General features: G+C 38.4%; 1 protein-coding gene across 6 annotated transcripts in view; it reads right to left on the reverse strand.

Annotated features, from left to right (window-relative positions):
• The window catches only part of SLC16A9 (solute carrier family 16 member 9), a 54312-nt gene that overhangs the window by 16742 nt on the left and 23242 nt on the right, over positions 1–14328 (reverse strand). For all 6 annotated transcript variants that reach the window (XM_033129690.1, XM_033129696.1, XM_033129693.1 and 3 more), the window contains 2 exons: positions 10037–10269; positions 809–952 (listed from right to left, as the gene is read on the reverse strand). In XM_033129690.1, the coding sequence (XP_032985581.1) occupies positions 809–952; positions 10037–10269 (377 nt within the window). The remainder of the gene's footprint in view (positions 1–808; positions 953–10036; positions 10270–14328) is intronic.

Consider the following 14328-nt stretch of genomic DNA (forward strand, 5'->3'; position numbering starts at 1 on the left):
TCTCAAATAAAAGGAAGGAATATTGGTATTTAACAAATTAGGCTGTTTCAGACACTAAGAAAAAACTGAAAGCTGGAGTCATCTTTTTCAAATTCCCTACCAGCAGCTTTTGGAATACTGAGTCTGGTGACATTTAACATTATATATAATCAGTACAGTACATCACAAAAGCATCCCCCAACTTCCCACCACCCAAAACACAAACTGTCAGTGCTCTCAGTCCCCAAGCCCTCTACTTTTCCTCTTCTGTAACCAAGATCATCATCCATCATCCCCACCACTCAGTCTTCTTCTTTCATGCTTATCTTTTAAAAATAATAATAATAATGCACTTTACAATCCACTTTTTATTTCTGCTGGAACTTTGTGATCAGGGCCTTGGTGACAGATGGTGTGGAACAGACGGCTATTTAGAACACAAAAAACTCAATACAGCCCTGCTTAACCACTCAACATAAAAGAGACCTTTTCCTAAGTCAGTGTGAAGTGACAGATGTCAGCCACTGTACGTCTCATGCTCTCCCCTCTCTTTTTTCCTTTTTTGTGCTTTAGAGACAAGTGCTGAAATGAAAAACCTTCCTGTGCCTTTCAAGAAAACATCATGTGCATTGTTAAAAATGATCATCCTTTCAAATATTTTGATTTACTGGTGGACCTTTTACTAACACAACAATTTTTGGTGAAGTGGCTGTTGGAAGTTATTACTGACCATTTTCACTTCTTCGATTAACGAATAATAAACCTAACTTTGGTAAAATGATGATTAACTCCTGAAGCTTAGAAAAGTTACAGTGACCCGGTTTCTTACCTACGACAATGCCATAGGAAAAAAACAGAAAGTAGATATTAGGGGCAAAACCACTCAACATTAGGCCGCCCGCCACCAGGAAACCACTGAAGATGGTCACAGGTCTTGCTCCAAAAGATGAGACACAGAGGCTGCAGATAGGACCTAAAACAATAAATGAAATATTCACTTAATTAACAGTAATTGCCTTTACACAATCATATTATCCATCCCATCATAAATGTAAAATGATTCTTCCCATCATAAAGTAACAACAGCAATAATAAACATCTACTGTGTATTTACTACATGCGGGATACTATGCAAGTACTTCACATAAATAATCTCATTTTGTTTTAATCTTACTACAGCCCTGGGAGGTAGAAACTATTGTTATCCTCAATTTTTTTTTTTGATAAGGAAATTATAATTTCAAGATGGTAAGGACACACACAGTTAAGCAGTGGGGATTCTAGAGTCAGACTTTCTTCAAATTCGAACTCTGCAACTTGCTGACTGATCTCAGGCAACTTATTTGATATCTCTGTGCCTCAGTTTCTTCATCAGCAAAGTGGATTAATAACAGTGGCCCCCTCATATTGTTATTGTGAAGACAAATGAGAGCACAGATGCAAAGCTGATCACAAGGCCTGGCACAAGGAAGTGCCCAATCAGTGCTCATTCTTTAGTGATGGGAGTGGCAGCAGCAGCCGCCACCAGCACAGGAAAAGAGGAGGAAGTAAGAACCCAGGTAGCCTGACTCCCGAGACCACCGTCTTAACTGTCTTAACCTTCATACTATTCTGAGGATTTTTGTCTCATGCACCTTTCCTATCCAGGGCTCCTTTCCTGCACAAGGCCAGTCGTATAATTAGGATGAAAATAGATGTGTTGATTGACTGAATACAACCAATCGCAACCCTGTAGAGGGACGAGGTTGGGTGAGGGGGTTACGCCCTTTCTAGAGAATATTCTGGCAGGTGGGGCCAAATGGAGGACCACACTACGCATCCAGGCACGAGTCTGTCAGTACCACTGTCCTTCATTCCATGTGTAACCTGGAATTTGAGGGAGAAAGCATGCTGCTGACTTACAGGCAAAAGTGACCATTACCTGGACCTGTTCTGTACGTAAGTGGGCAACTTCTCCTGTAATAGGATTTAAGAGCTAGTGAAATTCTTTGCCTCTAGCATTGTACCTGGGAAGCACCTACAACTACGGAGTTTAGTATATTAGAAAATAAAAGGATACTAAGGGTTATTCAGCCCAACAGTCTCATTTACATGGAAGAAAACAGAAGCTCAGAGATGTTCTCCAAGCACTGGTACAAGAAAGAGCTCGGGTTACTGGCAAGCAAAGAGAAGTATACCTTAATTGAGTTGACAACAACCTTTCAACAATAATGTATAAATTATCTCCAATTTTTAAAAAGCACACTCACCAGGTGGCTAACGACAGACAATCATGTCAACAAGGGAGTGGAGCGATCAGAACTCTTATAAACTTCTGGCATTATCTGCTAAAGCTGAACACAGCACGCTGTATAACCCAGTCGGTCCACTTCTCTGTACACACCAAATAGAAACCAATAGATACACCCAACAGAAAGAACTGCATCCAAACTTATATACATAAGTAAATGCTCATGGCAGAACTTTTCGTAGTAGCCAAAACCTAGAAACCCTGATGTTCATTAGCAGTAGAATGGACAGGTCCATTCTGGTATATTCATACGACAGACTATTGTATGGCAGTGAGAATGAATGACCTACAGTTGCGTATAGCGATAAAATGTATCTCACAAACATATGTGAAGTGAAGGACACCCAACACAAAAAAGTACACATCGTGTAATTCCAATTCTAAAAAGTGCCCCAACAAGGGCAAAACTAATCAACGCTTAGAAGTCAGAATAGTGGTTGTCTTTTGTAGGGCATAGGGAATTATAACCAGAGGGAGGACAACTCAACTCCCAGGGTACTACTAATGTTCTCTTTCTTGACGTAAATGTGTTAATTTACATGCGTAGTTTGTGAAAAATTCGTCGAGCTACCCTCTGATGATATGTACACTTTTCTGTGTATATCTTTTACTTCAATTAAAAAAAAATGTTTTAAGAAACCTCAAATGGAAAAATGATGTAATCTATCCGTAATCTCATTGTTAGTATGTGGGAGAGCCAGGATCCAATGACCCCAAGCCCAACATTCTTGCCAGTTACAGTAGCCCTCCCCTTATCCGCAGTTACCATCAGTCAATGTTTCATGTGCCTGAAAACATTAAATGGAAAATTCCAGAAAGAAACAATTTATAACTTTTAAATTGCATACTGTTCCGAGTAGCATAATGAAATCTCTCACCATCCTGCTTTGTCCCACCTGGGACGTGAATCAACCCTTTGTCCAGTATATCCGTGCTGTAGACGCTCTCTGCCCCTTATAGTCACTTAGTAGCCATCTTGGTTATCAGATTGATTATCTCAGCATCACGGTGCTTGTGTTCAAGTAACCCTTGTTTTACTTAATAATGGCCCCCAAGCCATTCACATAACTTTTATTACACTATATTGTTATCATTGCTCTATTTTAATATCAGTTATTGTTCTTAATCTTTTACTATGTCTAATTTATAAATTAAACTATTACAGGAATGTATTTATAGGAAAAAAATAGTACATATACAGTTCAGTATTATCCATGGTTTCAGGCATCCACTGGGAATCTTGGAACATATTCCCTACAGATAAGGGAAATTATTCTCTTCCGGAAATAAACTAACTTCCATGCCCTTTCTCTCTCTCCGTACCAGAGAATCTCTTGAGTGCATATTTAAGGCCAGGTTATAACCACTGAGGAAACACATAGGTTTCAATATCTGTGGTTGTCCCACACCCCTTCCCTGGTCATGAACTGACCCGTCATTTCAGGTCTACTCTACTGTGTAGCAGTGCAGAAGAGTAGACTGATGTATTCATATGACAGAAGGGGATATTCTGTGCCAGTATTTTAACAGGAAAATCCATCCGAAATACCAAACTTACGAAAACACTAACTGAAAAAGTGTTTTGTTATGAATTAGAAAATGAGAAGAATGAGTCATTTTAAGGAAGTCAGAAAGATCTATAAGTAAGTGATGAAATTGTCTCCTTCAGCCCTTCAGGGTAATTTGGGAATCAACAACAGAGTTAAATTTTTGCTGGCTGTTAAAAAAAATAGCATGGAGGAAGAAAACACTTGTTAAAATTCAAAAGTATGTTAGTCACGTTAAATTTAGATCTGCATTAATCAAACAAAATGTAAATATTTGATCACTGATATTCCTTCAGTGTTTACCAAGCATCCATTAGAGCAGCTCTACACAATAGAAATAAAAGGAGTCACATATATAAGCCACATAAAGAATTTTAAACTTCCTAGTAGCTACATGAGAAGAATAAAAAGAGGTACAGTTAATTTTAGTAATAAATTTTATCTACCATATTATACCAAAACAGTATCATTTGACACTTCAATATTATTAATGAGATATTTAATGTATACCTTTGTTTTGAAATCCAGTGTGTATTTGTTAGGTGACACTGATCGCACATCTCAACTTGAACTAGCCATATTTCATAACCGCAAAGTGGGTAGGGTCTACTGTACTGGAGCACACAGCAGTAGTGTCACATCATGATAGAAGAGGACACGGAGAAGACCACACACAATCCAGGACTTAGGCCAGAAGGCACAACCAACACATATCAAAACCTAAGGCCATGAGCAATAAGCACCAAAAGAAAGGTTCACATCATGGGTTTTGAGAGTTCAGAAAGAAGAGATCACCAGGGGCCAAGGAACGGAGCCTCGGACCGGGTCGTGAAGTACGGTTGTGTTGACAAAAGGGGTGAAAAGACTTTCAACGTGGAGAGAACAGAACCATATATGTGGTTTTCCAATCTGTACTTACTAATAAGGTAGCTTTGGGAAAGAAATTATTGTCTTCCGGAAATAAATGAACTGCCATGCCCTTTCTCTCTCTCAAAAAGTTTCAGAGAGTTCCAAAAGTAGTAGGAGGGCCAGGTTTGCTGCAGAAACGGTAAGTAGGCTGATGGTATAGTAAGAAATAAAATATAGCAATTGCCAGGTTGTGTGCCGGCAGAGGAAGAAGGATTTCCTAGTAGAGCAAACAGGGCCCAAGAGAGTCCTACACCTCTAGCTTAATGCTGGGAGCCCAACAAAAGAGCAGGTCACTTACTCCTTCATCCTGCTGAGACCAAGAATTTTAAATCCATCATCTCCCTGGGGGAAAAAAGGCACTAAGGAGCCACACCCACTCAAATCCTTTATCTCATGTATAGTGTTGATTGCCTTGTTGTTGGTTGGTTTGGCGGCCTTGCATAGTGATGACAGAAAGCTTAACCAAAAAACCTGCCATTCTTCTCACCAATCCTGGATCTGCCTAGCACACTGGGAACTGGTTGGTGTAACAGAATCCTTGTAGGAGGCAGAAATTCAGTGCCACTTGAAAGAGTTAGCAGTGCTTGGGGGCAAAATCACAGAGATATGTCACACCCCCGCTCTGCCAGCACCCATTGGGCAAGCCTGTTGGTCATGCTGACTCACTAGATTAACTTGGGAATAGATTTACTGACTCATTAGCAGTTTGAGGGCACTTTGGAAAAACAAAAGATCTCCCTGCTGTGTCAGCAACTCTGTGGTCTGAAAAAATGGCCCCACCCTTCTTGAACCTGAAAAGTGGTACTAACCAAAGAGTACTCAAGCTCATTTTAAAACAATGTAAGGTCATGGTAGCTCTCTAGTTCAGTTACCTTTCATTCCTTCTGTATCATTCAGGTTTCAGCCAGAGAAACAGAACCGGAAGATGTATATTAAGAGGTTTATTGTGAGGAAGTGGCTTGTTTGATTGTGGGGTCTGGCTAGGCAAGTACAGGCGGTCAGGAAGGCAGGTCAGAACTCCCTGGCACAGGCTGAAGGTTGGCCAAAGGCAGAATTTCTTCTTTTGGAAAAGTTCATTTCTGCTCTTAAGGCCTTTCAATAGATTGAAGCAGGTCCACCCAAATTATCTAGTATAATCTTCCTTTCTTAAAGTCAACTAATTATGGACTTGGAGCACACCTATAAAATACCTTCAGAGCAATACCTACACTAGTGTTTGAATAACTGGAGAATGACCATCCCACCTCCCAACACAATTTCTCCTTCTCCAGACAAATTTACCCTACCAGAATGTGTCAGCCACTGTGCAGACTCCAGGTCTTCGCAGACAAGGAGTCTGCATGGACTGCCCTCTCGCTGACCATCCGCCTTACACAACCCATCCTCCCATCTGGCCCACCTCGCAGCCTGTCTCTGTAATACTCCATAGATTGCCTTGTCCTTGCCATTCTCCTTGGTATTTGTGACGTCTCAAATTAACAGTAACTCTTTTTGCTGTCTCTTCTCTGAGACTACAAACCCCTTAAAAACATGGATGATGTCTTCTATCTTGGCATCCGTAGCACAGAGGAGAGGAGACTCTATGGATGGATGTAATGATGGTGAGTTTGGTCACAATGTATAGCCCAGAGAGGTAGGATGCTTGATACTCAGCTTTATTCATCCTGAGGATCACCTGTTTGTGCAGGCCAGAGGAAGATGTATTTTCTCTTCAATCACTCAAGTTCCAAAGAGAAGGAATTAAGATTATGGAGAGTGTAAAGCTACAAACTACTGTCTTTTCATGATTCTAATATGCTGCTCTGGCTACAGTCCAAATCTAGGTTCGCCAGAGACAAGGGAGGACCTTTAAATCACAGATGCTTAGACATAACCTTGGCAGAGTCTCAGCTCTCCCTCCTGCCCACCCCCCTAGAAAGATCTTTGTCTTTCATCCTGAAGGGTCCTTTCTTTAGTATTAGGTTCGGTGCAAAGGTAATTGCAGCTTAAAAGGTCGAAAATAATTGCAAAACCACAATTACTTTTGCACCAACCTAATAGATTCTACAGTTTGGTTGGAACTGCTTGGGAGAGTAATTTTATTTGTGGGTGATTCTGGTTCTCTAATAACTGATAGTTCTTGAGCACTTACCATATGTCAAGCAGTATCTCATTTATCCTACACAACATTCATATAAGGTAGTACTTTTATTATCCCCAATGTAAAGAGGAAGACACAGGCTTAACAGTTTAGAAAAACTGGGACTCAGGTGTCACTTTCTCTTAGAAAATGTGCTTCAGACTGGGCAAGTCACCACACCTGAGAATAATAACGCCTACCTTAGTAGGCGAGGAGCGATACAAGGAGCAACTAAGACCAGGTAAGTGAAAGAGGCTGGTATTGAGCTAGGCCCACCAGTGGCACTCAGTGAACTTAAGGGACAAGAACGTGAAAAATAGAATTTGTATGCTGCCTGGCAATTGTACTTATTCTGCTGTGCCTTGCTCAATTATAAAGCTCCAGAGGTCAGATCAGAAAACAGGTCACCTTCTCTGGATACAACTGAATAAATAACTCATTTTTCTCAGATATGATATGCCCAGCCTGTATCAGAATTATCTGGGGAGCTAGTGAAAATGAAGATTCCTGGAACCACCTTCCATCCCCACACAAGCCAGGTAGGAAATTGGCTTTTTAGACTCAAGTAATGCATACATACTCCTGAATTTAAGAGCACCTGTACATTTCACATATATATGTAAAGCCCATCTTTTATCACAAATATGTACATACAAATATGTAAACACATATGTATAAATTATATTTTACAAAAAGGATGCAAAGATGTCCATTTATGTGTATTTTTCACCAACACCCCACCAGAACCAGGGCCTTAGGATACAATTTATTTTTCATGATTAGCGTGGCATAAGCAATGCCACACCCAAGCAGTAATTCCCTTTACAAATAAGTCAAAGCAAATCATACATCGGAAAATTATCACATAGTGCAAGATTGAAATCCAAATAAGGAGGCTTAAACCAGTGGTGGTTCCCAACTGAAAAGCACTTTTGAAGCTTTGAAAAAATTCACATACTTGGACCCCCTCATAAACTGACTGAATTAGAATATCTGAGTGTCGAATCCAAGTGATTGTATGCTGAAATTTTCTGGTCAAGAACTACTGACAACCATCTGAGTCACCAACATGAGATATGTAGGTTGGTGCAAAAGTAATTACAGTTTTTGCAATCATTTTTAACCTTTTAAACTGCAATTACTTTTGCACCCACCTAATACTTTTCTAGGTACTATTGACCTGTTTGTCTGTCTGTAGAACAAAGTTTTCAACAAAGGGTTAATGTGGCTCACACACTGCTAGACACCTCTTGCTAATATGATATTACCATAGTTTTCAGGATTTGTCCCTTAATTTATGCTATAAAGAGCCAAGGGGGACCAATATCACATATGTTCAGTGGACACCATCCAAAGTGTGCGTGCGCACACACACACATACACACACACACATCCATTAAGTGGTAGCTCTTCAGCCACCATTTTTTCCCCCCGCCATTTCTTCATTCTTGAACCCTTTGGTCTCCTTATTCTATGCTCATCTTCGAAAGCTTTCATTAGCTAGTCCAAGTGCTTCCTCAACCTAGTTGATGACACAGAACTTAAGTGATTTGCCCAACGTCCCTCAGCTAAATAGTGGCAGAGCCAGGACATGAATTAGTCTCTGACTGAAGACCAATGCTCCCCCTCTTCTTGTCTCCTCTGAACTTTGCTGGAATGCTCTATCTCTCCAGCCCCAAGCAGGGCTGGCTTCATGGGCTGGCGACCCACGCATTGCACAGGGCTGAGCTCTTAGATGGGCCACACACTTAATTTACTGCACTTCTGTTGCTGTCTTGAAATTCTTAATTTTCTTTTTTTAAACAAGGATCCCTACATTTTCATTTTACACTGGGGCCTGCAAATTACGTAACCGACCCTGCCTAGAAGTAAAAGGAGCTGTTCCTGGCTCTTGATCCAGCATGAACTTAGAGAAAGTGTACAGCTGCAGTTCAGTTTTCAGAGTCTCAGCCTCAGCTCTGACCACCAATGCCCCACTCATCTGTAAGGAGATCTCAGCTTCCCTGAACCCTCAACTTCTACCCAGAAAGACTTTGTGAAAAGAAGCTTTGTTCTCTAAATATCTGCTCACTGAGACCCTTTTAAACAAATCTTGGGCAAACAAGACAGTATTATTTTCATTTGATCGGTAATGTTTAATTATCTGACGTGGCCAGATGATCCAGCGTTGTTTCTCAAGTCTTGGGGTTTTTTACTTTTTAAGTTAGATGAATGTATATATTTTTTTACTTTATTTTTAATTATAGTTGATATACAATATTATATTAGTTTCAGGTATACAAAATAGTGATTCAACATTTCTATAACTTACAAAGTGATCACCACAATAAATCTAGTACCCATCTGTTACTGTACATAGTTATTAGGATAAAGTCTTGGTTTTAATTTAACAAGGTAATAATACAACAGTTGGAAGCAACTGTTTTTGTTCTTTTTTTTTTTTTTTGTCTTAAGAAGTCCCCTTTAGTATTCGGAGAAGACAGCATATTTAATAGAAGGAATGGCTAATGCATTTTGTTTTCATGAAATCATTTTAGAGATGAAAAATACCTTACAAATTACCACATTCAACGTCCCTACTTTCCCCAGAAGAAACCTACAGCAATTCCCAATTCAGAAGAACTGAGATTGTGATTTGCTCAACAAACTATGTCAAGTTCATAGAAAAAAGGAAGAGACCCTAGGGCTACTGACCCCATCTAGGGCACGATTTTAGCACATTCAGGCTTTAATAGTTCCGAGTAAGTAAGACTGATAGTCACTAAATATTATAAGCAAGTTCAAACTCTTACTCCAGAAATTGAAGTGTCATGTGATTTTTAATCCTTAAAAGGAAAATAAAAACCCCCTCTATTGTTCTCTCTAAAGATGATGGGAATCACTACTGAGCCTCTTAAGGGCAGGGACAATGTGGTTTGCTGTTCATCTTTTCACATTCAGCATGCAGCACATTGACTGGCACATAGTAGCAAATACATGAGTAAAGCAGTGAATATCTTATAGAATTCTTCTATTTTCAAACAGATTTATTACAGTGAAGGAGCGGTTGTATAATCTCAATGAAGTCAGGAAAATATGTGTTATACTTTAAGAACAAATAGCCTCTTGCGTCTTGCACAGTATTAATGATGCAACACATAATTAGATCGTTAAAGAGTGAGAGTAAGGAGAAGCATGAATGTACCCACTTACTTGCAAGCAAACCCACTCCACTGGCGAGGGATCCGACCCAGGCTGTTTTTCCTTTTCCTTCACCAAAAGCGTCCAGCCATTCTATGTACAAGACTCCAACTGCTATCGGGGATCCATAACACAGAAACTGAGTAAAGAAGGAGACAAGCACAATCACCCAGCCCCATCCACCATCAGGTGACTTTTTAATTTCCATTGTCAGGCGAAACCAAGAAGGGTATTCTCTGTAGGTCCTAAACAAAAACAAACAGAAAGAAAAAGCATTTAGAGACCGGTGGAACACAATATTTTGGATTAAAAATATCTTTCTAAATTAAAACATAAAAGAGGTTCTCGAAAAATACATGTGGAAAAGCATAAAATATCACTGACACATCAAGTTAACTTTAGATTTTTTATTTATGATTCGAATAAGTAATAGAGCCACATGACTCAATTTTTTTTTTTCATTATAAAAAGGTATAAAGAGAAAAGTCTCCTTCTCAACCCTCACTGACCACATTCCCACCCTTATCCAGCCACTGGAAATCACTGTTTTTGGTTTCTGGTCACATGCTGGGTTCCCCAGGAAGTAGACTCTTAGCAAGGTTTATTCAGAGTGCTTTCTTCCTATGAAAGGGACTAGACAGCCGAGGGAGAAGGTAAGCTGCCCTCCGGTGTGAAGAAAGGCGATTTCTAAAGCTGGGATGACCCTTCAGAGTTGCCCTGAATTGGGCGTGGGGAGCTGGCCCTTCACAACCCCACGTTGACCATGAAGAGGTGACTCTCTTCGGAAGACGCAATCAGTCCCCACAGGACTGTCAGCTGGAGGCACCTCCCAGCAGCCCTCTCAGTGGCTGGGCAAGGAATCTTTCATTCCTCAAGGGCATCTGCAAGGGAACTGGCAGCACATCACAACGCTCGCCAACCTGAGTATCCTGCCAGAGTTTCTTTATGCATACACAAGCAAAATTAAGCAAATCGTCTTCGATTTCCGTGTGTTTTATTTTTGACAAAAAGTAGAATATTGTACATTCCATTCCATGCCTTGTTTTCAGTCACTTAACACCCTTAGAGAGCTTTCCCTCTCAATATATAGCGAGCATCCAAACATCCTTATTCTCTCTCTCTCCCTCTCTCTTTCTCCCTCTCTCTGACTATGTAGTCATATGACTCTAAATGGCTACCTCACCATATGACTATACATTTGTTTATTTACTTATTAAATAGACAAACCATTCCCATGGTTCAAAAATGAAAAAAAATGACAAAAGGAATACAGTCTTCATCTATGTAATTCCTGCCTAACTTCCATATCCTCCACAGGTAACCAATGATTCTTGTTTGTTTTATATCCTTCAGAGGTTTATGCATACATTTGTGACTCAAATACAGATTTCCTCTAATATTTTCCTCTAATATTTTACACACACAAAATAGCATGGCATATACATTTGTATGTGTCTTGCTCTATTTCACTTGACATACATTTTGAAAATCCTTCACATCAGAATAGCGACCTTCCTTATTCTTTTCTTTCTGCAGCGTTGTGTTCCCGTATAGGGCATTCACTTAACTCTTTAACCAGTCCCCTATGGCTGACAATGAAAAACAGTGCTGCAGTGAATCACCTTATATATACATATCTCTTTTTGCATATATGCATATCTGTTAGGTAAATTCCAAAAGAGGAATTGCTGAGCCAGAGGCTATGGATATTTGCAATTGGAATTAGGATTACCAAATTGGTTTCAAGGGATTGAATCAATTTTATATCATCTCCAGCAATTTTGGGTGCGTTGTGAAAATTTTGGAGCTTTGTCAATTTGTTGGCTTTAAAACAGTATTTCATTATAGTTTTAATGTGCATTTCTCAGCATTCTCTGAATGTTGTGTGTCATTTCATAAGTGAAAAGGCATTTGTAATGCTTATCTAATTCTTGGGTTTATGTGGGTATATTTCTGGATTTTCTGTTTTGTTCCATTGATCTGTCTATTCATTCACCATTACCACATTAGTTTAATTACGGTCTTTTTTTTTTTTTTAAAGACTTTTTAATACAGTTTAAGTTCTAGTGAGGCTAAGTTCCTTCCCTCTCTTTCCATCATTGAAAACCTTTTCAGTATTTCCTTGGCTCTTCTTGTTTATTTACTTTTTATATGAACTTCAGAATCAGTTTGTCTGGTTCCAAAATAAATCTGATGGTATTTTCATGAGAATTGAGTTAAAATTATATATTGATTTAAGAAAAATTACTACTTTTATGATGCTGAGCTTTTTCCTTTCCATTTGTTCAAGTCTACTTTTGTGTTCTCAGTGCTTAAAGTTATCCCTAACATTTAAAAAAAATTTTTTTTAGATATTTCACCCTTTTTGTTAACATTATAATTGGGGTTATTTCTTTGATTTGTCTATTGATTTCTGTATGTTAATTTTGGATCCCACTACCTTACTAAATTCTCTTGTTTGCAGTAGACCTTTGGATTATTCTCTTCGGTATATACAACATGTAATACAATACAGTTAAATAATCGTCTACAAATCATCTACAAACCATCTCCTTATTTTGAATTTGTGTATTCCCAATTTCTTTTTTTTGTCTTGTCATGGAATAGGACACTCAGACTAATGTTAAATAATAAGAGTGTACATCTTTGTCTAGTTCCTAACTTTAGTGGGAATGCCTTCAAATGTCATGGTGCTGCCTCTGAGGCTTGGATTTATTTCACAAATTTAACAGAGCGTTCGTACTTTTTTCATTTTTGAGTATTATTATAAAGAATGCTTATACTACTTATTAAATGCATTTCCAGTGCATTGAAAGATGATTATGATTTTTTTCCTTATAACTTTTAATGTAATAAATTCTGTATTTTCTACTATTAAATCATTCTTGAATTATTGGATTAAATCTTCCTTCGATAATGAACTACTTTCATTATGTCAATCTATTTTGGGGGGGAGTGTTAAATTTATAAGTGAGATTTTTTCTATATTTGTTTTTAATTTTTACTAGTTTGGGTATTAAAATGATATTTTAAAAGAATTTTTAAAATGTTTCTTCTTTTTCTAAATTCTGAAAAAGTGTATATGACAGTGGATTTGGAGGCCCAAGGCCTGACCTCCCTGACCCTACCAGGGCCTCCCGCTTAATCTATACTTCCTGTGTCTCTTCACCATGCCAGGTTTACAGTCAGGTTCAACAGAGTGTTCTTTGCCCAAAGATTCTGCCAAGCCATTCCCTTGGCTGTGGTTTCATCAGGTAATGAAGACAATAGCAATATCACTCAGCTATTCACACATGTCCTTAATTCGATGTGAGACATATGACTACCTTAAGAGAGTCATAGTTACACCCATCAATTTACTTAAGCTTCTGTAAATATCTCCACTTTGACATTCACATCACTGGGCAAAAATCATGTCACCACCTGCCACAGGCCTTTGTATAAATTAATAAGTTGAATTTTAATAACAGAATCTTCAATATTTAATATTTCAATATCTAATAACTGAAAACTGAAAGATGTTACAAAACTGTAGAATCTAAAATCCAGTCTCTCAACCACACAACTGTGTTTGCAGACAGAATACTCCAAACTTCCAAATATCAAAATCCTTTGAAGTAATCAAATGTGTCCCTTCATCAGAAGTTTACTCTCCAGTACTTAATTTATTGTAAAAATAAAGAATATAATTCTGGTCCTTCTCATGAAAATTCAGTACTTTGCAATTCCTATTTAAAATGCCTTTTAAAGAAAATATAGTCATAATTCCCTAAACTAGATAATATATGATAGCAATAGCCAAACTTCTAATAAAACTATATGAGACTGTCCTTCACTTAAATCTTCAAGTTACAGCACTTTATAAAAAGTACACAATTTATATAAAGCAATGCACCAGAACCATGAATAAAACCAATATTCTCTGGAGGGAGTAAAGTGAAAGAGTGAGAAGAAGTATCTTTCTTTCTAGTTTTCAGACTTAAGTAGACAGAAATGCTTTTATACACCAACTACCTTTTCTTTCTAGTTTTCAGACCTAAGTAGACAGAAATGCTTTTATACACCAACTACTTTTTCCTTGCCCTGCCTTGGGTGACATTTCAACACATAGGACAGGAGCCAGAGAAATTCTTCTCACAGTAAATATTTGGGAGAGCAAACCTTTGAAATACAAAGCTCCCATGTGTATCAACTCTGACTAGAAAGACGAGTTTCTATAAAGAGTTGGCTAACAGCTTCTGACCTTTAATTGTTTCGTGGTCTGAGATACATATAGTCACAATAGAACATGGTTGAAAATACCA

The sequence above is a fragment of the Rhinolophus ferrumequinum genome, chromosome 16 (assembly GCF_004115265.2).
Source record: "Rhinolophus ferrumequinum isolate MPI-CBG mRhiFer1 chromosome 16, mRhiFer1_v1.p, whole genome shotgun sequence".
NCBI classification, from domain to species: Eukaryota; Metazoa; Chordata; class Mammalia; order Chiroptera; family Rhinolophidae; genus Rhinolophus; species Rhinolophus ferrumequinum.